The sequence below is a fragment of the Phycodurus eques genome, chromosome 10, assembly GCF_024500275.1.
Source record: "Phycodurus eques isolate BA_2022a chromosome 10, UOR_Pequ_1.1, whole genome shotgun sequence".
Taxonomy (NCBI): domain Eukaryota; kingdom Metazoa; phylum Chordata; class Actinopteri; order Syngnathiformes; family Syngnathidae; genus Phycodurus; species Phycodurus eques.
Genome location: NC_084534.1, coordinates 2,168,470 through 2,193,932, shown reverse-complemented (window position 1 = coordinate 2,193,932; position 25,463 = coordinate 2,168,470). Strand labels below are relative to the sequence as shown.

The 25,463-nt window shown below is 44.2% G+C and overlaps 1 protein-coding gene across 15 annotated transcripts in view; it reads right to left on the bottom strand.

Moving 5' to 3' along the window:
• The window catches only part of cadpsa (Ca2+-dependent activator protein for secretion a), a 215,140-nt gene that overhangs the window by 124,329 nt on the left and 65,348 nt on the right, over positions 1-25,463 (bottom strand). For 10 of the 15 annotated variants that reach the window (XR_009769288.1, XR_009769289.1, XM_061687059.1 and 7 more), the window contains exons 12-15: positions 5,156-5,292; positions 4,887-5,074; positions 4,394-4,564; positions 65-166 (exon numbers count right to left, since the gene is read on the bottom strand). Coding sequence is in view for 13 of the 15 variants with exons in the window: in XM_061687059.1 (XP_061543043.1) it covers positions 65-166; positions 4,394-4,564; positions 4,887-5,074; positions 5,156-5,292 (598 nt within the window). In the remaining 2 variants the exon portion in view is untranslated. The remainder of the gene's footprint in view (positions 1-64; positions 167-4,393; positions 4,565-4,886; positions 5,075-5,155; positions 5,293-25,463) is intronic. The other 5 variants (XM_061687064.1, XM_061687068.1, XM_061687069.1 and 2 more) reach the window with 1 other exon arrangement.

Genomic DNA, 25,463 nt, shown 5'->3' with positions numbered 1-25,463 from the left:
GGTTATTCATACTCCTGTTAGGTTCATCGTGACCACCAAATATAATTGTTGGATATTCTTTTACCGGAAATGTGTAATCTGGTTTTCCAATAGCACGCGAAGCCTTTCTTTGATCTCCTCAAAACGTTCCTTTTCCTCCACAGTTACAGTACCAATACCGTCCGGTCTGAAACATGACAGAAGAAGTTCAAGAGCAACCACTGGCAAGCATTCATTAACATGGAGAACGTCATTCAGGAAAGCACTGGAGAGTTCACAGCAATGTAACACTTATAACCAGGGTGGGATCGTTAATAACTTTATAACTTAGTATTTGCTTATATATACTTCATGCAGCTTCAGACAAGAAACCCTTGAAGACACCATCTTCACTGTCATTTGCTATCTGAAAATATGGCATATTTTAAATGTGAAGTTCTATTTGGATATCAATAAATAGGGCCTGTCAAGCAGGTGTGCATCTGTGAGTATGTGCATCTCGACTGTGTTTATCCTAAGTGACATGGTTGGGCCTGGGTGGAGTGTGAGCAGAGTGCATGTGACAGGAGAGGCGCTGGACTGGTGGCTGTGACAGTATGATGAGAAGCAGGAGACATGACACACCCTCTATCCATCACCCCCTGCCGACCCCCACCTCTTTTTGACATGTCCTTTCGATGGACAACGGGAAACTGCACGTGTGTTTAGGAGAGGGTGTTAGTAAAACACACTGGAGTGTTTCATTAGTGCGCTGTTTGATATCAAAGGGTACAGTACAAGCATGTTTAGTTAGCATCAGCCACCATCTAATCCGGACACCGCTTCAAATTTCATGAAGATTTCAAGAGACTGTCGCTCGTATTTGTAGACATTACTGCTGAAAATTAAGAGAAGATGGCTCAAATCTTTGAATTTGTAAACCGGTTGCTATCACTGGGCACTTCAATTGCATTTGTTTACTGTATGAGTGGTTTGATAATAACCAACGAAGTTAGGGGATTTTATTTTAAATCTGAATGTACTGTATTTAGAGGACCATCATATAAAAACAAATGGTCAATGCATTGACCTGGAATATATGATAGAAATCTATTTACTCTGTGTTTAGTAAGTTCAGCATATGAATATACCTACTAAGTTTTGGTGATCACAATATATAAAAATTTCAAAATCATACATTGTAATGTTTTTGGAATATTTATTTTGTGGCAAAGCTGGCAAATGTGAAGGGGCACAATAATAATAATAAGAAGAAGAAGAAGAAGAAGAAGGATCATTACAATATGAAACTGCCTCACCTTTCACATGGAGGCAAGAATTATAAAAGGAACATTTCACAGCAATTACGACTCCGGGCTTTTTTTTTTTTTTTTTTTTCTCAGCAACACTTTGTTCTTTGTCAGCTTCCTCATGTTTGTATAACCTGATGACCTCCCAACTTCAGAGTGAAGTCAACTAAATGAGCCTTGGGTGACAGATAGCCAGCTTGCAACAAATTACGTGAGGTAATAAAATATATAACAAACACATTCAATCTAGTGCAATAGTAGTAATTATGAATTCATTCCAAACACATGCATTGTACATTAGTATCCTTAAAAATCTGTACAGCATTTTGGATCATCTTTTTATAGTTTATTTTAATAAAAGAAACATGTAAAGTTATTTAATTTTGTTTTATGTATGAAATAATAATTTCTTTGACATTGAAAGAAATGTAGATAAGCTTCCCTTTAATAGGATTAGACAATTTAATACAATTCCTGAAAAAAATATATTTTGCTAAATTCATTTCACACCACAAAAAAAAAACATGAGTATTTTTGGCGCAGCTGGGAAACAAATGCTGCGTTTGAGCCTTTCTGCTACAAAACCTTACCACATGAATTGTTTTTGTAATATATTTGCACTGGAAAATATTAAAAACAAGACATTATGGCTCTAAAATAAGTGGGAAAAAAATCTGCCAATGGAACTAGTAAGACCTGACTTGATAAGATTCTTGAAATCTTAAAAAATAACAATAATGCATTTTGTATTATTAATAGCAGAAATGTTAATACTATGATATTAAGACGTCATTATTTCATGTATCTGTGATAGAGACATCTTTTAACAGATTATTTAAAGAGACATGACATGACATGAATCTGGACGCAAGTCAAGTCGTGACACTGCAGCAGGCGGTGGAGAAACTGAGCACAACTTACTGCATCAACATCTCTTGGCCAACAGGCTACTCGACAGGGTTTGGGGAATTGGTGTTTGGGAGGGGGTTGGTCTGGTTGAAGTCTGTGGCGTTTTTGTATGGACATGTGCAGCAATGTCGGCAGGAGAGACGTTCAATCATCATAAATGACAAGCTGTCAATCTGTCATGCCTGCGCCTCAAGGCAATACGGACGAACTGGCCTAGCTAGTTCGTCCGTATTCCGTTGACACACTTAATGTTTGTGGATTTCACTGTTTAGGATAATTTATTCGAAGGTTTACATGTAGGCATATCGTCACTTATAGCACTAGCAGTATGACATTTGTTTCTAAAATGAATACACAGTGAAAAGTTTGCACTCTTAAGAGTAACAGATTTTACCTTCAGGTCTAAAACAAATAAATACAAGTCAAGTCAAGTCATAATCACTTCTGGGAGAAGAAAAGAAAACTGTAGTTGGGCCTTTTATACATTTATCATTATACAGCTCATTTTTATTTATCTTGTCCAGGCCTATCAGGGAGGACCTCCATCTTTATGTCAGTGTTTGTCAGGAGGATAGAGGGAAGCCTGAATGAATGGACAAGGATGGGTTGTGTTGGAGAGTAGAGGGGCAGACACCTCCCTTGACTTCTTTCCTCAACACCACAGTGGTACTCGTCAATTTTAGTTATGCTTCATCTGAGATGTTGACATACAGTATTTGATGTCCAAAGCGCATCAAATCTAATTCGACATGAGTTCAATACAACAACTCGGAAATACAGCGTACATTGTTTATCAAAGCCAAAATTCATAGCAGGATGCCTGAACTCAACAATTTTCCTCATCTTGATTAAATAAGTCATCAAAACAGAGAGGTTGTGGAAGAGCCGGAAGAGGTGGGGTACACCCCAGACTAGTAGCCAGCCAACCCCAGGTATACAAGGCGTATATACACTTGTAGATAAACAGCCGTTCACACCCACATTCTAAACTTTGGACAATTTAGAGATTTCAATTAGCCTAACATGCAGCTTTTTGGAATGTGGGAGGAAGCCGGAGTACTTGGAGAAAACCCACACCCCCGTGGACATGGAATGGCATAAAATAGTGTGAACAGCGAGAGGCTTAATTTTAATATATACTGTATTGTTAAAATCTTCAGTGTTGCATAAGACAGGGGTGCCACATGTACGGTCCACAGGGACGGTTGTGCCTGTCAGGAAAGTTTTACTTCATTTAGACATATTATATATATATATTTATACAAACTTTTATTTTGAAACTCGTGCTTTTATTTTGACACACGCACCGTAGAACTGGAAGTGTTTGTGTTGTACCTGCATGGAGCTGAGAGAGGAAAAAAAGATTGGCGTTCTTCCAATCCACATATGCACTAAGAAACTTTGCGTAACTCGTGCAGAAGCAACGCTTGTATCATATCATGATGTTGTTTATTAAGTAATTTCATGTGCAAATATGTACATCCAGTTAAAAACGAGTTTGTGTAGTTAATTGTGACATGGGTTTATTAAAAAAGCCCAGATAAAACCGATTGAATAGGTGAGTTGCTTGAAACAAACAAATCATGCGAGTGACTCACTGTGGTGACCCCTGATAAGGAAAATTTGAAATTCACTTCTTTAGTGAGATGTAGGCTGCAAGCTAATTTGACGCATGCTTATAGATGGAGATTGGTTGCTAATTGTCTGTCTCATTCATTTACTTGCTTCATTGTTTTGCAAGATTTCCAACAATAATCCATAAATGTGAATATTTCGCGAGATTTACTGTACTTGTAGTTATTTGCACCCAAATAAATGGGAACACATGGAAATGTCATTATTTATAGCTTATTAGGCCACTTGGCCCAGCCCACTTGTGATCAAATTGGGGTGAATGTGGCCTAATGTGAAGTAAAATGAGTTTGACACCCCCGGTATAAGATATGCCTCTGCTCTGCCTCTATGCCTCAACAATCATCATGCTGGGAATGGATAGGAGGAGAGTCTTATTTTCAAATAACAAGTCTTTCATTCTTAAACACCACCTGGTCAAGGCAAATGTCCACTGCACCCTAATTCTGGTTCTGTGCCAGAATTCTTCCTGCTAACAGGGAGCTATTCCTTCACCACTACCAAGTGTTCCTCATAAGAACATTGAGATTGTCCGTGTTTTGTAAATTAAATGAGATGTTTCTAAAAATGTCAGAATAACTCACCTTTTTGGTCCTGGGAAAAGTGGGGACCTGAGATCCTTTTTCTTCATGAACTCAATAATTTTGAGTTCTTTCCTAATGCTTTGGGGAGAGGGCTCAGGGGAAGAGGGGAAAAGCGCTTGCTGTAGTTCGGCCTCTGACACTGGCCAGTTTAACAGTTCTAACACACGCTGACTAACAGGAGTTGCATAGAGATTTTTTTGTAATTATTATTTTAGGGACAGTGAGGGTTAATTTTTGCAAAGTGGACATGAATGGGAGGTTAGAAAGGAAATAAGAAAGAGACAAAAGAAAGATGAAAAGTTAACATGCAAACATACAAGGTGAAAACCAATACAAATTATAAAACTTGACAGGGGTGAATACATAATGAATAGAACTTTTACACATGAGCTGTTATTCATTTAATTTGTCACAAGTGACTTTTATCATCTAACTCTTGCGTGTTTGTGTTTGTGTGGGGAACGCCGACTATCCTCTGCAATTGTGTTCGTACCTATTTCCATGGACGTGGGAAGCACAGAAGGCAAAGCTGTAATGTAGAAGCGTTGGGTCAATCATGGCTCCATTCTCCGCCCTCTCCAATAGGTCACCCAGGTAACACAAGTGGCGATGACAGCCTCGAACTCCGTAGCGAGCGCAGTACTCGTCCAAGACAAAAACCTGACCAGGACTGAACCAGCCCTGATTGTAGCAGATGCAGCATATACCACTCTGAGACACTTTGTTCATCAAGGAACAATTTGCATTTTACAGTTTGCTTACCAGACAGGAGTAAGAGTCATTGAGTCTGTGATCTAAAGTGAGACGCTGGACCAGTTCAAAGAGTGAGGCATGGTCAAAGTTACATGGATTGGCCGAAATAAACTCATCCATGCCATGCTTCTGGGCTCGATCCGCATCTGTGTGCAAAACCCATCCAAATAGGTGGGCAGGAGGCCGAGAGTGTGAAAGAAAGAAAGAAAAAAAGAAAGAGGAAGGAAGGAACGAACAAACGAAGGAAAAAACAAAAAAAAAAGAATAAAAAGAGAGACAAAAATAATTATTATAAAAGTAGATCATTGCTATGTTGCTGTTCTTTTAATACCACATTTAGAAAGCGATCAATGCTCACAAGTTTTTTTGCTCTGGACTCATCTCATTAGCAGTAGAATTTTACCGGTTTTACTTGTACTGCTATTTCACAGGCAGAGTAAAGAAGGGGGGGATAAAGGAATTTTGTTTTGATAGATTTTATGGCTATGCATCACAGTTCTTTTGATGGACAACAATGCAGCAGGTGTTACTTTGTGCTTGTGGAATTAATAAGCAATGCAAAAGGCAACTTGAGTAGAACCGAGAGAGTAGTGCAAAGCACTTAGGGCCCGATTCTCCTGTTCACGCGTAAGTCCTTGTTGAACCACCTTTTCATTTACGGGCATTCTACCGTGCAGAGTTGTTGTGAATTAAGTCAGCCTTATGAAAGAGGTCGGATTCATTGACAATATTTAAGGTTATTTTATTAGTTTTAAAAATGTCTTGATGGTCTCGGGCCAGTATTTCTATCTGATATGCTTTTACAGTATCTTATCAACCCTCGCATGTCCTGAGGTTCTCTGGCAGTGGTCTTTTAATTGTTCCAAAAACTATAACAAAAACCCATGGAGAGGCTGCATTCAGCCATTATGGCCGGAGCCATGTGTATGAAAAGTGATCTATAAATAACATTTGATTTGATTTGAATGGTTGCTGTCTGGAAATCATGGAACATGGCGCTTTGTCAAAACTTGTGAATGTCAGAATCGTTGAAATCTGTGAAAAAGAAATTAAGCACTTTTACATTTGAAAAGGCCTACTTTGAAGGAGAGAGTTTTATTATTTATTCAGAACACTGTTCTTATGCCCCTCCTTGAGCCGTCACCTTGTCGTGGTGGAGGGGTTTGTGTGTCCCAGTGATCCTAGGAGCTAAGTTGTCTGGGGCTTTATGCCCCTGGCAGGGTCACCCATGACAAACAGGTCCTAGGTGAGGGACCAGACAAAGCACGGCTCAAAGACCCCTAATGATGATGACAACCAATGGACTTCGTTTTCCCTTGCCCGGACGCGGGTCACCGGGGCCCCCCACTGGAGCCAGGCCTGGTGGTGGGGCTCGAAGGCGTGCGCCTGGTGGCCGGGCCTGCACCCAAGGGGCCCGGCCGGGCACAGCCCGAAAGGGTAACGTGGGTCCCCCTTCCCATGGGCTCACCACCTGTGGGAGGGCCCATAGGGGTCGGGTGCAGTGTGAGCTGGGCAGTGGCCGAAGGCGGGGACCTTGGCGATTCGATCCCCGGCTACAGAAGCTGGCTCTAGGGACGTGGAATGTCACCTTTCTGGCAGGGAAGGAGCCCGAGCTGGTGTGTGAAGTCGAGAAGTTCCGACTAGACATAGTCGGACTCGCCTCCACACACAGCTTGGGCTCTGGTACCAGTCCTCTCGAGAGGGGTTGGACTCTCTTCCACTCTGGAGTTGCCCACGGTGAGAGGCGCCGAGCAGGTGTGGGTATACTTATTGCCCCCCGGCTCGGCACCTGTACGTTGGGGTTCACCCCGGTGGACGAGGGGGTAGCCTCCCTCCGCCTTCGGGTGGGGGGACGGGTCCTGACTGTTGTTTGTGCCTATGCACCAAACAGCAGTTCAGAGTACCCACCCTTTTTGGAGTCCTTGGAGGGGGTGCTGGAGAGCGCACCCGCTGGGGACTCCATTGTTCTGTTGGGGGACTTCAATGCTCACTTGGGCAATGACAGTGAGACCTGGAAGGGCGTGATTGGGAGGAACGGCCCTCCCGATCAGAACCCGAGTGGTGTTCTGTTATTGGACTTCTGTGCTCGTCATGGATTGTCCATAACGAACACCATGTTCAAGCATAAGGGTGTCCACATGTGCACTTGGCACCAGGACACCCTAGGTCGCAGTTCGATGATCGACTTTGTGGTCATGTCATCGGACTTGCGGCCACATGTCTTGGACACTCGGGTGAAGAGAGGGGCGGAGCTGTCAACTGATCACCACCTGGTGGTGAGTTGGCTCCGATGGTGGGGGAAGATGCCGGTCCGATGTGCCAGGCCCAAACGTATTGTGAGGGTCTGCTGGGAACGTCTGGCAGAATCCCCTGTCAGAAGGAGTTTCAACTCCCACCTCCGACAGAACTTTGCTCATGTTCCGGGGGAGGCTGGGGACATCGAGTCCGAGTGGACCATGTTCCACGCCTCCATTGCTGAGGCGACCGACCGGAGCTGTGGCCGTAAGGTGGTCGGTGCCTGTCGTGGCAGCAATCCCCGAACCCGTTGGTGGACACCAACGGTGAGGGATGCCGTCAAGCTGAAGAAGGAGTCCTATTGTGCCTTTTTGGCCTGTGGGACTCCTGAGGCAGCTGATGGGTACCGGGTGGCCAAGCAGGAATGCAGCTCTGGTGGTCGCTGAAGCAAAAACTCGGGTATGGGAGGAGTTCGGTGAGGCCATGGAGAAAGACTTCCGGACGGCTTCGAGGAAATTCTGGTCCACCATCCGACAGTCTCAGGAGAGGAAAGCAGTGCACCACCAACACTGTGTATAGTGGGGATGGGGCGCTGCTGACCTCGACTCGGGACGTTGTGAGTCGGTGGGGAGAATACTTCGAAAACCTCCTCAATTCCACCAACACGCCTTCCCATGAGGAAGCAGAGTGTGGGTTCTCTGAGGCGGGCTTTCCTATCTCTGGGTTTGAGGTCACCGAGGTAGTTAAAAAGCTGCTCGGTGGCAGGGCCCCGGGGGTGGATGACATTCGCCCGGAGTTCCTAAAGGCTCTGGATGTTGTGGGGCTGTCCTGGTTGACATGCCTCTGCAACATCGCGTGGACATCGGGGACAGTGCCTCTGGATTGGCAGACTGGGATGGTAGTCCCCCTTTTTAAGAAGGGGGACAGGAGGGTGTGTTCCAACTACAGGGGGATCACACTGCTCAGCCTCCCTGGTAAGGTCTATTCAGGGGTGCTGGAGAGGAGGGTCCGTCGGGAAGTCGAATCTCAGATTCAGGAGGAGCAGTGTGGTTTTCGTCCTGGCCGTGGAACAGTGGACCAGCTCTACACCCTCGGCAGGGTCCTCGAGGGTGCATGGGAGTTCGCCCAACCAGTCTACATGTGTTTTGTGGACTTGGAGAAGGCGTTCGACCGTGTCCCTCGGGGAGTCCTGTGGAGGGTGCTTCAGGAGTATGGGGTACCGAACCCCCTGATACGGGCTGTTCGGTCCCTGTACGACCGGAGTCAGAGTTTGGTCCGCATATCCGGCAGTAAGTCGGACTCGTTCCCGGTGAGGGTTGGACTCTGCCAAGGCTGCCCTTTGTCGCCGATTCTGTTCATAACTTTTATGGACAGAATTTCTAGGCGCAGCCAAGGCGTAGAGGGGGTCCGGTTTTGTGGCCTCAGTATTGCATCTCTGCTTTTTGCTGATGATGTGGTTCTGTTGGCTTCATCAAGCCGTGAGCTCCAACTCTCACTGGAGCATTTCGCAGCCGAGTGTGAAGCGGCTGGGATGAGAATCAGCATCTCCAAATCTGAGACCATGGTCCTCAGTCGGAAAAGGGTGGCATGCCCTCTCCGGGTCGGGGATGAGATCCTGCCCCAAGTGGAAGAGTTCAAGTATCTTGGGGTCTTGTTCACGAGTGAGGGAAGAATGTAACGGGAGATCGACAGACGGATCGGTGCAGCGTCTGCACTGATGCGGACTTTGTATCGGTCCGTTGTGATAAAGAAGGAGCTAAGCCGAAAAGCGAAGCTCTCAATTTACCGGTCGATCTTCGTTCCTACCCTCACCTATGGTCATAAGCTGTGGGTCGTGACCAAAAGAACGAGATCCCGGATACAAGCGGCCGAAATGAGTTTCCTCCGCAGGGCTCTCCCTTAGAGATAGGGTGAGAAGCTCGGTCATCCGGGAGGATCTCAGAGTAGAGCAACTGCTCCTCCGCATTGAGAGGAGCCAGATGAGGTGACTGGGGCATCTGATTCAGATGCCTCCCGGACGCCTCCCTGGTGAAGTGTTCTGGGCACGTCCCACCGGGAGGAGACCCCGGGGACGACCCAGGACACGCTGGAGGGACTACGTCCTTCGGCTGGCCTGGGAACGCCTCGGGATCCCTCCGGAAGAGCTGGATGAAGTGGCTGGGGAGAGGGAAGTCTGGGCTTCCCTGCTAAAGCTACTGCCCCCGTGACCCGACCCGGATAAGTGGTAGAAAATGGATGGATCGATGGATGTTCTTATGACTATGCATGTTTGGAGGGTCATCAATAAAAAAAAAAAAAAAAAAAAGGAGGTGTGCCTACTGTGCTTTAGATTATTCATATCAATTAGTAATTGGTGAAGCTAATTACCACACACACTAGATTGCATTAAATTCATTAGGAACTTAGTAATGCTTCGCTATTAGCCAAAGAATAGTCTAATTCAAGTATAAAAGGACTCAAATTGGTCAAAGGAATATGAGTCTAAATTCCAAGGTTCAAGGATGAAGACGTGACGGTGCAGGTGCAGTTGATAAAAGGCACGATAGAGTTATGTTTGGCCAGGGAAGGCTGAAGGCTGGTTCTCACCAAAAGGCCACTACCTGGGTCAAAATTGCCCAGGATGTCGCTGGCATTTGAGGGTGGAACTGTTCCGCCACTGTGTTGCAGCACAAATAAAGAGGCTTCACTGACCTCCGCGAAGAAGAAAATCTCCGTGTACCACAGGCGCACAAGGAGTTGGAGGTGGCCCACCAGCTACCAGCAAATTTAACTGCACTGGAGGAAGAAGTTGCATCCACGCTCCCAACAGTGGATGTGCTTGAAGAGGAGCGTGGAGTAGATACAGATGAAGGTATGTACCTATCGTGCCACTTTTCAAATGAGTGTACATGTAAAATGTACAACAAGGTTAATAACTTGAAACAACAATATTTTTCCTTTATTTTACATTTTCCACTTGTAAGAGTGCGAGGACAAATACATGTGATAGCTTTCTGAAAGTCTCGTTTACAAACCCAATTCTAATGAAGTTGGGACATTGTGCAAAACATAACTAAAAATAAAATACAATGATTTGTAAATCCTTTTCAACCTATAGTCAACTGAATACACTACACAGACAAGATGTTTAATGTTCGAACTGATGACCGTTAGTTTTTAAAAAAAAAATTGGCAAATTTCGCTCATTTTGAATTTGATGCCTGCAGCACTTTCCCAAAAAGTTGTGACAGGTGCAACAAAAGACTGGGAAAGTTGAAGAATGCTCAAAAAAAAACTTGTTTGGAACATTCCACATGTGAACAGGTAAATTGGAAACAGGTGAGTGTCATGATTTGGTATAAAACAAGCAATCCCGCAAGGCTCAATTGTTCACAAGCAAGGATGGGGTGAGGTTCACCACTTTGTGAACAACTCTCTGAGCAAATAGTCCGACAGTTTAAGAACAATGTTTCTCAACGTAGATTCATTCATTCATTCATCTTCCTTTCCGCTTATCCTCACTAGGGTCGCGGGCATGCTGCAGCCTATCCCAGCATTCTTCGGGCGAGAGGCGGGGTACATCCTGAACTGGTCGCCAGCCAATCGCGGGGCACATAGAAACAAACAACCATTCGCGCACACATTCACACTGAAGGGCAATTTAGAGTCCTCAATCAACCTACCACGCATGTTTTTGGGATGTGGGAGGAAAACGGAGTACCCGGAGAAAACCCACGGAGGCACGGGGAGAACATACAACCTCCACACAGGCGGGGCCAGGATTGGAACCCCGGTCCTCAGAACTGTGAGGCAGATGTGCTAACCACTCGTCTACCGTGCAGCCTCTCAACGTGCAATTGTAAGGAATTTCCATCATATACTGTCCATAATATCATCAAAAGATTCAGAGAATCTTGAGGAACCTGTGCATGTAAGCGGCCAGGCTGAAAACTAACATTGAATACCCGTGACCTTCGATCCCTCAGACGGGACTGCATTTAAAACTGGCATTATTGTGTAAAGGCAATTGCCACGTGGGCTCAAGAACACTTAAAAAAACAATGTCAGTTAACACAGGTCATTGCTATATCTACAACCATGCAAAACAGAAGCCATGCAGCAACAACATCCAGTAACGGCGCCAGCTTCTCTGGGCCTGAGCTCATCTTACATGAACTGAAGCAAAGTAGAAAAGTGCGCTATGGTCTGATGAGTCCACATTTCAAATTGTTTTTGGAAATCATGAATATAGTGTTCTCCGGGCCAAAGGGGAAAAGGACCATCCGGATTGTCATCAGCGCAAAGTTCAAAAGCGAGCATCTCTGATGGTATGGGGGTGTGTTAGTTCCAATGGCATAGGTAACTTGAACATCTGTGAAGGAACCACTAATGCTGCAAGGGACATTCAGGTTTTGGAGCAACATATGCTACCATCTAAACGACATCTTTTTCAGGGATGTCGCTGCTTATTTCAGCAAGACAATGCCAAGCCACATTCTGCACGTAAAAGTAGTAAAAGAGTGTGATACGAGACTGGCCTGCCAGCAGTCCAGACCTGTCTCCCATTGAAAATGTGTGGCGCATTATGAAGCGCAAAATACAGCAATGGAGACCCCAGAATGTTGAGCAACTGAAGGTGTACATCACGCAAGAATCGGAAATAATTCCACCTACAAAGCTTCAACAATTAGTGTTCTCGGTTCCCAAACGCTTATTGAGTGGTTTTAAAAGGAAAGGTGATTTTGGAATGTGTTTCTGGCATAAAATAAATATGACTGAATAGTTGCAAAACAAATTCACAAAATGTATCAGTTTGAACAATAATTGTGTACTCAATAATTGTGTACTCAATTGAATGAAGGTTAAAATGATTTACAAATCATTGTATTCTGTATTGATTTACATTTTACACACTGTCCCAATTACATTGGAATTGGGGTTTGTACAATAAACTGTAAATGCATCCAAACTTCATGTGTATATTAGTTTCACCTTCCCGGTGTGCTTGACTTAATACAGCCTCAGAAGCGTGTAAGAAGAAAATCGCTTAAATTGATGGGAAAATACCCAGAAGGTCAGATTTGACAGGGAACGCCAGATTTTAGTATTGCTTGACCCAGAGCATGTATCTTCAATGAAGGTGCATAAAAAACAGACTTGAGTCGATGGGGGAATACAGCACAGCCAGAAAGGTGTACAGCTGCCAGCCTTTTCCCTCTTGTGCGCATGGGAGAATACAGCCCTAACTGAGTTACTAAGATAAATTATGATTTTTAATACTAATAATACTTTACATTAAATCACGTTAAATAGAGAGAACAGGAACTAGGGCCTGACCCTCAAACGGCCTGCTGCACAGTTATGAAATTATTTGTCAGCTATCGTCCTCTTAGCTGCCGAATGACAGCACACCGTCTGCCAGTCAACAAACAAAACAAAGATGCTCGAAGCTATATAACTGTGTCCCCTCAATAAGTGACCCCCCCCCCCCCCCCCCCCAAAAAAAAGACAAATAAATAATGAAAAAAAAAATGACATTGTGCCCCTTTGGACTGTAGCTGGTGGCCTGTCAGGTCTGTTTGATGTGAGTGAGAGGGAGTGGAGGCATGCAGGAGGGACGGACAGTAACTTGCAGTGACACCCCCACCCGTCTCCCCCGCCCATCTGGACTGGGGAAGGACGATCCTGACACTGATTGATGGCTACTATTTGTTTATAGATCCAGAGGAGAGGATCCAGGAGGTGTTTGCTTTACTACTGGTGGTCAAAAGATTTTTGCTTTTTAAATAGAATAACTAGAAAAAACATTCAAGCACCAACATTTCCCAATGCTTTACAGTAAAATAACTATACAGACTTTTCTTTATAATCAGCAGACAACTTTTTTTCTCCCTCAAATTCAACTTTAGTCCCAGCTAAGTATACATGTAATAATGTTTAGAAAATACTTCGGTGGTTAAAAATGATGTGTATGGCGTATTGTTAAGATTTGAAATTTTTAAGTTGAAGTCTTCTTAGGTTGGAATTTTGATTGACTAATATCACCAGATAGGCTAGGCCTCTGCTGGGCAAATAAGAGGAAATGTCCTGTCATCAGAAATTCCACCCGACAAGTCGACCTGATCATTCCAAATATACTGTATAAAAATATATAAACTATATGTATATCTATAACCCCATTCCTCCATGCTGCCCTGCTGTGAGACGGGCACTAGGAGAATGCCTGGTGTACGTCAAGTGGACTTTAACCTAATTAGCAACTTCTTCAATCTTGACTCCTGGCTTCAAAAGACTCCAAGTCTCCAAGGAGACTATGTGACTAATATTCAAACATGCACGTGAGGCGCCACCCACTGGCATTGAGAGGAACTGCAAGGTCTGACCCGTGGACTTGCCTTTGATGTTTGTTAACGGAAGATAAAATGTCCGTTTTAATATCTTACAAACTCTGTAGAAATATTCCAAATGTATGCCTTGGTGTCTGTGTCACTATTGTCTGTTTGACAGGTCTTCTGCAAGAATTTGAAAGCTGTTCCTCGTGATTTGAAATCAAACAGTACGAAATGTTGTATTGAACAATCAGCAAGCGATCTGCCACGACCAAAGTTTAAACAATAATTCTAAGCGTGAGAGTACAAAGTTGGGAGTGTTTTAGATTAATATTATTTTAAACCCAGTAGATCAAATTTGTAGACAAGATTCAGGCTGAAGGGTGTGGTTTTCTCCAAGTCTTCCAACGCACCGCCTCTGGGGTATTTAACTCACACCTTCTCCCGCAGTCTAGTGTTGTGTTTTTTTCCCCTCTCCTCTTACCTTGCTGGCCGCTCGCTAGCCAGGGTGGTTGTCGGCCACCCCTCCCCAGTTTCCCCTTTTTGTGCAGGCACAGGGTTTGGTAACCGCGAGCCGGAATGAAACCGACATGGCTTCCCAGCCTAAACGTGGCCCTCCGCTAGGCGATCAGAGCCGCTACTACGAAGGTACCAGGTACGCTCCAAGCCAAGCGGAATCGCTCTGAAATTGCCAGCGAGTCACAAAAAGAGGCAAGGACGAGAGACGTCCGGTTCTCCCAAGAAGGCGTGACGACCAGCCATTGTTATTCTCCCGCCTCTTTTACAGGAAGTCCTCGATTTACGAACAAGTGCCGTTCCTACGCTGGCGACATAACCCGAATTTCCGCGTAAGTCGGATTTCTCCGTTAAAGTAGAAATTGACATCAAAATACTTCTGTTACGGGTATTGTCCCACATGATTGTGACAGCAAGCTCAGTGTGTGTGGGCGTGTGCGTCGATGTGTGAGGGAGACGGGACTGCGCGGGCGTCGTCCGGCGGGACTGTGACGGAGGAAGGAGTGTGCGGAGGTGCGAGTGTGTACAGTGGCAAGTGTAGTGACGGCGACCGGGGAAGAGTAGCAATTAGCGGATGACCCGTTGACATTGAATGTGCACAGGAGCTAACAAAAGCTATTAAAGCAGCAAATCGGTGCTTCGTGCCTTTATTGTTGCCTCCACCCAGCTCAGCTGTGTAACGAGAGAAGGGCGTTAACCCCGAGGAGGACAACCAAAAAGGCATCTCCCCTGTGTCTCCCGACCACGGTCAGGTGACCGTAGCAGGAAAGGTTAACACTTCGTATAAATAAACTAAAATACATTAAAATAAAAAAATAAGATGCTGTACTTACCATTACTGCTGACAGTGTGAAAAAAGGAGGGCGAAAAAGCCAAAGATACTCCCGGCGCAGAAACACAGACAAGCACTAGCTAACACTATGGTGCTGGGGACAAAATGCCGGAGGAGGCACGGGCGTCGTAAAGTCGAAACGTCGTAGGTCGAGTACGTCGTAACTCAAAGACTTCCTGTATTTTGTTTTTATTTTTCTACATCTTTTTCGTCTGCAACCAAATATGTTACCTTGCTTCCAGAGCCACTTCCAAAGAGAGACGACCACCCGACATCTTGAATTTACGGTCGTGAGTAAACGCGGCAACTTTCCCAGACTACAATATTAGTGCCTAATAATTTCGGGGAAATTACTAGCTTCAGACAAAATCTCAACTTTGTCCTCTCTTTCTCTCGCTCTGACCCAACACATTAAACGCTCACATGTTCATTTATTTTAGCCCAGCCACCACACACATGATGTCCTCTTTTCCTTTTTCGTATGCCTAATTTTCTTTCTTTCTTTTAACATTAGTGCTATTTTCTTTTTGTAGTTTGTAGTTGTAGCTGTGTGTTTCCTTAGATGTCATTAAATATACCGTAAAATTCCACTCTCGGTTGTATTTTGTGTGTGTTCTGAGTTTTAGTAAACCTCTGTAATCTAGAAGTCAAAATGTCATAAAGTGTAGCAACCTTCATCTTACGAGACTGATAGAAAAGGGTTTCTCGTCATTTCTCCTAAAGTTTATACTTATAAACAGTGACGTGGTGGCCTTTCCAGACATTAGTTTGATTTTAACAATTGAACTTAAAATTGCGATAAACCGGAAGTGACGCAAGCGTCGATTCCGCCTTATTCTTTTCTCCTAAATTAATTACATATTTATTTGACCAATATACGCTACAATACAATATATTTCGGAAACCTATCGTACAAATGACAGTCCAGAAGCAAACACTTACTACTTTCAAGAGATCTCCCATTGTGAAAATCATGCAAAAAGGCAATGCAAACCATATTATGCACTCATTCCTAATGCATTGATGTGGAATAAGTAGACAGATTGTGGATTTAGCCGCTTCCAGAACAAAGATTTCTCATATGGTAAATATGTGGCACAGTTTGCTATTTTAATCCTGTGTCTCATGCGCATACTTGAATTTATGATTTTTTACCTTTTGAGATTCAGAAACATATTTAATAGGCTAGGTACACACATCAAAAAGCAAATTCTGCTTGAACCATCTTGATGAGGTAATAGTTTTCGTTCAGTCATTTCCTAAATTGCTTATCGTTTTCATGGTCACAGGGAAGTTTGAGTCTATCCCAGCCTATTTATTGTGAGAAATGGGGAACACTCGAGATGGATCAGCAGTTAATCACAAGGCACACTGAGGCAGACAAGGGTGGACAGTCCATTGGGCATTTGCCTGGTGGGCCAGCAGTTCTCTAGGGCCAATGACCACTGTCTTACTCTCATTCAATGCAGGCATTAGCTTTATAATTACAATTTCATAACATTTTAAGTTACTTTGATTTTATAATCCATCCATCCATTTTCTGAGCCGCTTCTCCTCACTAGGGTCGCGGGCGTGCTGGAGCCTATCTCAGCTATCTTCAGGCGGGAGGTGGGGTACACCCAGAACTGGTCACCAGCCAATCGCAGGGCACATATAAACAAACAACCAGTCGCACTCACATTCACACCTAGCGGCAATTTAGAGTCTTCAATTAATCTACCACGCATGTTTTTGGGAAGTGTGAGGAAACCGTAGAACCCGGAGAAAACCCACGCAGGCACGGGCAGAACAACCAAACTCCACACAGGCGGGGCCTGGATTTGAACCCCGGTCCTCAAAACTGTGAGGCAGACACTCTAACCAGTCGTCCACCGTGCCGCCATCCTTTGATCACTTCTCCATTATTTGGATAACTGTAGCAATTGTAAAGCTAAAGCAAGTCCAGGAGACAATGGGTGAACTTTGATGAGCTTGACATTGTCATTGCTGTCACACACAAACACACACACATATATATATATATATATATATATATATATACGCCAACTTCTCTGGGCCAGAGCTCATCTAAGATGGACTGATGCAAAGTGGAAAAGTGTTCTGTGGTCCGACGAGTCCGCATTTAAAATTGTTTTCGGAGATTGTGGACGTCGTGTCCTCTGGGCCAAAGAGGAAAAGAACCATCCGGACTGTTATGGACGCAAAGTTCAAAAGCCAGCATCTGTGATGGTTTGGGGCTGTATTAGTGCCAGTGGCATGGGTAACTTACCCATCTGTGAAGGCACCATTAATGCTGAATGTCATGTGTGTGTGTGTGTGTGTGTGTGTGTTCCAGGTTTTGTCTTCCTCTCTCTCTCGTTTCTCACACACCTGCTCCTGTGAGCATCTTCACCACCTGTGCCTCGTTCATACCTAATTACAGATTGTATTTAACCTCGTGTCTCATTCCCACTCGTTGCCAGTTCGTTGTACCTTGTCGTCACGTTCCAGCATTCCTTGTCACAGACTCACAGTAAGACTTTGACCCTGTTCCGATTATCGACCTTGCCTCTTTGCCTCATGTTCTTGGATACTGTTGCCCTTCTTGGATTGCCTGCCCGTGTACCGACCTATGCCCGTCTATTAAACCTCTCTTTTTGGAAACTGTCCATTTGTTTTGGAGTCTTGCATTTTTGGGTCCTAGCCTCTGTTCCGTTCATGACACTGAAAGGTACATACAGGTTTTGGAGAAACATATGATGCCATCCAAGCAACGTCTTTTTCATGGACGCCCCTGCTTATTTCAGCAAGACAATGCCAAACCACATTCTGTACGTGTTACAACAGCGTGGCTTCGTAGTAAAAGAGTGCGGGTACTCGACTGGCCTACCTGCAGTCAAGACCTGTCTCCCATTGAAAATGTGTGGCGCATTATGAAGCGTAAAATACGACAACGGAGACCCCGGACTGTTGAGCAGCTGAAGCTGTACATCAAACAAGAATGAGAAAGAATTCCACCTACAAAGCTTCAACAATTAGCGTCCTCAGTTCCCAAACGTTTATTGAATGTTGTTAAAGCAATAGAGTTTATCAATTTGAACATTAAATATCTTGTCTTTGTAGTGTGTTCAATTAAATATAGGTTGAACATGATTTGCAAATCATTGTATTCTGTTTTTATTTATGTTTAACACAACATCCCAACTTCATTGGAATTGGAGTTGTATGATATATTAATAATTAATAATAACATTATGTTATTCCTTGTACCAATTCGTTTGAATGGGCAAGCAGTGACATGGTAACATTGATTGATTATTGCCTGATCTAATTGTGCAGCAGACGTGTAATTTATGGCCTGGCACTTCAGACTAATTTATGGGACTCAGTTGGATCCAGTGGTTGTATCCAAATACAACATGTTCATAAACACGGAATACTACAATCCATCCTGTGCTTCAGCCCCCTTAACATCTGAAGGCCATTTGCCTTGTTAGAGCACCGACACGTGCTCAAGCAAATATGGTTTCTTACTTCTCTTTTGGCATGCTTCAAAGAGGGGGATTATGGTCCGGCATTATTGATCATCCACACGCATATGCGTATGCAATGTTGTACAATTACATGTACTGAAATGTGACTGTTCCTTGCCAGTTAGAAAACTGCCCCCCTACACAATATGAAAAAATACTACTGCTGAAAATACGAAAGTATATGTGAAAGTCACGCACTGGCTCAGTCAGCTTCTCCTACAATTATTGTGATCACTCCTCTGCAAATTATTCATGATAACCACCACTATGCACAATAGAAATGAACAGAACAACGACAGCTAATCCAATCAAAAGGTCCGTGGCATGCTCAGTCACGCATGGGCACATTTGCACGCAATGTACTATCCTATAACTAATATGATCCCTCCTCTAGGTCACTTAGTTAAGATAATAGTCACCTTGCACAATGGAAATAAAATGAAAGCATTGTATTAAGAATTGATGGCACACCTTAATGGGCAGTCTAAGTCCCGCACGGTTCGAATGGCATAATGTGAGTACGCCCTTAGACTTACAATATTGTATACATTCATTAGGAGCTGTCAGTTGCCACACAGGACAGTTTGTGCAATAAAATAGGGTACCACTATTTTTTGTTTTTAATAATTTCTTATTTCAAAAGAACTCTGTTGCACCACAAAAAAACAATCGCTCATTTTCATTAGTTAATTCTCAATGAATTCTTATTCATTATTGCATTTTATTGTACAACTTAACTTATTTATTTGAGTGACCATTGTTTTTTTTTTCTTTCATTAATGGAAAAGTATCGACAATTTTGCCTACAAGCTAATTGCAACCGAGCAGATGGGAATTTTCTGATTAATTTGGACTATATAATCAAATATTTGATATGTCGCCACCACTCGTCCATGCGGCAGCTCACAATGTCCGAGTCTTCATGACCAGCTGTTGACACTGTTTGTCTACCTGTAATTTATTTTTAATACATTATAATTTATTTGGATATAATTTTTCAATTCAGTGACACTGAAAACACACTTGTTGAGAAGAGACAGAGTAGACCCCCAGACCTATAAAAAAAAACAGACTACGTACTGCCACTTGTTGTTCAAATGAAAGTGACATCGAATCTATGAGCAATACATTTCATAACTTGACCTGTATTAAAGATTAAGATATTATTTTGGGCCCTGTTCTCAAGTACTGTTTCAAACATGCAACATGCTAATGTGATCCAATAAAATTTTGACTTGTGTTCCTCTCACATAAAAAGGTGACAGAGGTCAGATGTCTACGAGTACGAGAGTATCCAATTGCGGGATGTAAAAACTGTTAAAAAAACAAGTCTGCCTTAACTTTGATGATATGACACCTGTTTCCTCCTCTACTGTCCATTTCTTAACACTCTTTGTTGAATTATGTCCTTTTAGAATAAGTGCTGCAAAAAAGCCACAAAACAAAAAAGAAAACGCAAAACATGACTTTTGATGATTGTGGAATGGAGGTGTGAATGATGCTACATCATGTGTTTACATCACAGTGTTTTCACAAACAGCTAGAGAAAAGCCCAAACTCAGCCATAGTCAGTAGTCAGTCAAATGGTGTCATGCGCTATGCTACGTTGTGCACAATGGAGGGTTTCATAAAAAGCCAGAAAAAGCAAAACTTGCACTTCATCAACCCTTTCATGGTTACTGAACCGAGGGCTTGTGAGGTACGTTGAAGTACAATACAGTGTACAGTGAATCCCTGCTATTCGCGGGGGGATAGAGACTGATCTCCAAATAATTGACGTCAACCCCATCAGGGATTTGTAATTGCTTAAATATGCCACAAAAATGCAGCAAAACTCATAAAACTCATTGACTCATAAAAGAGCACACTGATTCATTTACTGTTATATAAAAAACAGCAAAGCATCAACATCACGCATCTAGCATATACACAATCATGAGCCCATGTTACATAATAAACAGCTGTAATCAGTAGTTCAATTATTCAACATAAAAAAAAATCACCTTCCCATGAGGCTCCACAATAGTATTAGCCGAAATGACATGCTCGGACAAAGTGATGTGACATTGCAAAGGCAAACAAATATGCACACTAGCAACTTACACAAACCATATAAAACATTAAAATTAAATGTTGGTCTTTACACACATAAATAAATGTTAGGGAATAAAGACAAATGGTAACTGCAATGGAGACTGCACCGGCTTTTTGTAGCTGCCCTTGGGTGAGAAACAAAATCATACTTTCAATTCTACGATTGATTGTGCACAAGGCACATTCATTGAGCAACAACAGAACAGGACATCTCAAACTGAGCCGAAAAAACACCATTAATTAATTAAACCTACTAACAACAACACCAAGATTTCACACGATGCTGCCTAAGTAATTGACTTTTATCGCTTTGGCCTTAGCACTAAAATAGCGAACAAGTGAGTTTAAAAAATAAATCTGCTAATAGGCAAATTTGCAAATGCCAAACAGTGAACATGCGGGGGTTTAACTGTACAGTTTGGGATGTGATGCATGACGACGGGTTGAACTCCAAAGTTTTGTGACAATTTGTCCGATACTTTAGGTACAATTATGCAATGTGTGACCTCATCGATCAAAAGTAATAATAATCAAAATAGTGATTGATATTGATATTAATCAGTATTATTTGGTGCAAATCTTCAATTTCGGTGCCTAGGCCTGAAATGGTACAGGACTCAGTACTTGCTCAACTTGGCAGAATCAATTTATGTCAAAACACACAAGAATTTACTCTAGCTCTGGTAGTTGGAGCCACTCTAGTATGACAACAGACAGCCACTATGACAAATATACAGGTACTTATGTGAAAATCTGGTAGAGTGACAATTATGAATAAATTATTATTAGATGTACAGGTTACATAATTTATGCATGCCTATAAAATAATTAAGATGTCTGTAACCTCTGCATTTGTTCTTTAAGACAATGTTAACACAAGGGGAAAAGAAATTGGGTGGCGCTTTGTGCCTCGCCTTCTCCTCCCTCTCTCTCTATCCCCAGTAACCACCACCCACTCACCTGCGCAGCTGTTCCCTATCAGCCATCATCATTGCCTGCATTTAAGCCTGCCAGATCCAGTAATACGCCAGAGTATTGACGTACACCCGTGGTATACCGGCCAACTCTCATGATTACTCTTGTAAATTACTCAACTCTCAGAGATTGTGCTTACACCTGTGTGTTCTTCTCCGCCTCCAGTGCTCCTTCCGTGTCACCTGCCTCGCCGTCTGTTCCAGCCAGGCCGCCAAGCTCCTTCTCTTGCCCGAGCTCCCGCTTCCTGCATGTTCGCTTCCCCTCGAAACGCTTCAGGTCCCTTACATAAGTCACTGGCCTGGACGGACAACTCATATCCCCTGCCAGTCACCAAACTGCTCCATTTGCGTTTATTATATCAGGTAATCACAGAGAAAGCATCCAACTTTTTTGTCATTCCTTCCCCGGACAACTCCATTAGCTCTATACCCTGGCTCAAGAAGCAAAACCCCGCCATAGACTTGACCCACCTATCGATCAGCGAGTGGAGTCCTTTCTGTCATTCCCATTGTCTTCTTTCGGCCATTGCGCCCTCCAGCAAACCTCAGCCACCTACCACACCTGTTGACCTCTCCCGGGTTCCGGAAGACTACCACGACCTCTCCCCTGTCTTCAGTAAAGACCTTGCCATCTCACTCCCCCTCTGCCCTCCAGCCGCCTCTATAACCTTTCACGCCCAGAAAAGGAACCCATGGACTCCCAATTATATATCTAATATAATATCCATCCATCCATTTTCTGAGCCGCTTCTCCTCACTAGGGTCGCAGGCGTGCTGGAGCCTATCCCAGCTGTCATCAGGCAGGAGGAGGGGTACACCCTGAACTGGTTACCAGCCAATCGCAGGGAACATACAAACAAACAACCATTCGCACTCACAGTCACATCTACGGGCAATTTAGAGTCTCCAATTATTGCATGTTTTTGGGATGTTGGAGGAAACCGGAGTGTATATATATATATATATATATATATATATATATATATATATATCTGTGACTCCCTTGCCTCCGGACTTATCTGACCCTCTTCTTCCCCGCTGGGGGCCAGATTTTTATTTGTTGATAAAAAAGACACCACTCTTCGCCCCTGCATTGAGTTCCAAGGCCTCAATAATTTATTTAAAAAAATAAAGTCCCACGGCCTCTCAGACCCTTCCTTCAAACCCCTCTGCAACGCCCAAATATTCACCAAGTTGGACCTGCGCAACGCCTCTCATCTCATCCGCATTAAGGAGGGGGAAGAATGGAAAACCGCCTTACACCCCTCGGACATTTTGAGTATCTTGTCATGCCCTTTGGGTTAACCAACGCCCCAATGCTCCAAACCTTGATCAATGAAGTCCTCCGTGATATGATGAACCGGTTCATCTTTGTCTATTTAGATTATCCTTCTCTTCTCCCGCTCTGTTGAAAAACATCGCCACCATGTCCGCTAAATCCTTCAGCGTCTCCTTGAGAACCATCTCTTCGTCAAACCTGAGAAATGCGAATTCCACCTTACCTCTGTGCACTTGCTAGGATACGTCATCGCCAAGGGACAACTACAACTGAACCCCGAGAAAATTCAAGCAGTCGTTGACTGGCCCATTCCCTCTATCCGCAAAGAGCTGCAACATTTACTGGGATTTGCCAATTTTTACCAAAGTGGCCATTCCGCTCACCAGCCTCACTTTCACCAGCTCTCCTTTCCAGTGGACTCCTGCCTTTAGGCGCCTTCCGGCGCCTAAAGGAATTATTCACAAATGCCCGCATCCTGAGACACCCAGACCCCTCCCTCCAATTCGTTGTGGCAGTTGACACCTCTGACACTGAAGCGAGGGCCATCCTCTCGCAGAAAGACCCTGAATCCCAAAAACCTCATCCCTGTGCCTTCTTTTCACATCGCCTCTCTCCATCGGAACGCAATTATGATGTCGGAAATCAGGAGCTGCTAGCCATCGTCTGGGCTCTAGAAGAATGGAGGCATTGGCTGGAAGGGACCATTCATCATCTGGACTGACCACAAGAATCTTGCTTACCTCCGTTCCACTAATCGGTTGAACCCCCGTCAAGCTCGTTGGGCATTATTCCTCAGCTGGTTTAACTTCAGCCTCTCCTTCCACACTGGTTCACGTAACGGCAAGCCTGATGCCCTCTCTCTACTCTCTCCTCCTAACAGACTGTCCGTGCCAAACTCTGATGTCCATTAGTGGGCCCACAATTCCAAGCTTATCTGTCACCCCGGAATCACCCGCACCATCCAGTTCAGTCAACAACACTTCTGGTGGCCCAGCCTGGTTAAAAACACCTGGGAATTCATCCATGCCTGCTCCATCTGTGCCCGAGGGAAAACTTCACATCTGTCCCCAGCTGGTCTGCTGAGCACCTTACCCATCCCGAGCTGGCCTTGGTCCCATATCGCTTTGAACTTCGTTACTGGCCTGCCCCCCTCAGAAGGTAACACCATCATTCTTACCATTTTCAATCGTTTCTCCAAGTGTGTCATTTACATACCCCTTCCCAAGTTGCCCTCTGCCTTTGAGACCGCTAACCTCTGAGTCCTGTATGTGTTTAAGCTCCACGGCATCCCCATTGACATCGTCTCGGACCGAGGTCCTCAATTCTCCTCCCAGGTTTGGACGGAATTCTGTAAGGCGGTGGGCGCAGCAGCCCGTCTGTCGTCTCGTTACCATCCACAATCTAACGGCCAGACGGAGTGGGCGAATCAGAATCTGGAGTCCGCCTTACGTTGCGTGGCTGCACGCAACCCTGCCTCCTGGACCACCTTTCTCCTGTGGGTGGAATATGCCCATAATTTCCTCACCAGCTCCGCCACAGGTATGTCTCCATTCATGGCTTGTTATGGTTTCCAACCACCCCTGTTTAAGGAACAAGAGCACACTGTGGCGGTTCCTTCAGTGAGGGAGCACCTACGACAGGTCCATTCCATTTGGAAGGAAGTCAGGCCTGCCTTGGGTCGCACAGCCGAAAGGAACAAGCGGTTAGCAGACTTGCATCGCTCCCCTACGCCAATTTACAAGGTGGGTCAATTGGTGTGGCGCTCCTCCCACGACCTTCCCCTCCAGACCAAATCAAGTAAGGTCACGCCACGATTCATTGGTCCCTTTCCGATCACGAATGTTATCAATCCTACATCTGTTCAATTAAAGCTCCCTCAAGATCCATCCAACGTTCCATGTATCTTTGCTCAAGCCTGTCTCTACTCGTACCCTTAGCCCTATTCGTACCCTTAGCCATGTCATCGACAATCATCCTGCCTTCACGGTGTCTCGTATCCTGGATGTGGAACCCAGGGGCAAGGGGTTCCAGTTTCTTATTGACCGGGAGGGGTATGGTCTAGAGGAACGCTCCAGGATCTTTCGCAAGCTCATTTTGGATGACTCCTTAATTAGTGACTTCTATGCTGCGCATCCTGAGAAGCCTGGGATGACTAGCCTGCCAGATCCAGCAATCCGACACCAGAGTATTGACGTACACCCGTGGTACACTGGCCAACTCTTAAATTACTCGAATCCCAGCTATTCTGCTTACCCATTGTGTTCTTCTTCGCCTCCAGTGCTCCTTCCGTGTCACCTGCCTCGCTGTCTGTTCCAGCCACGCCGCCAAGCTCCTTCTCTTGCCTGAGCTCCTGTTCCCTGCTCCGGCCATTCGAATATCCTGCCTCCGAGATATCCCTAAATAAACCATTTCTATCAACTTCCTCCGCCTCAGGCTGCTTTTGGGTCCAGTCCAATAGCTTACGGATATAGACCGTGACAATTTTCCCAATTTGTTTGATGATTTAACATCATCAAACAAATGTAAATATCAGACAAAGATAACCAAATTAAACATAAAATACAGTT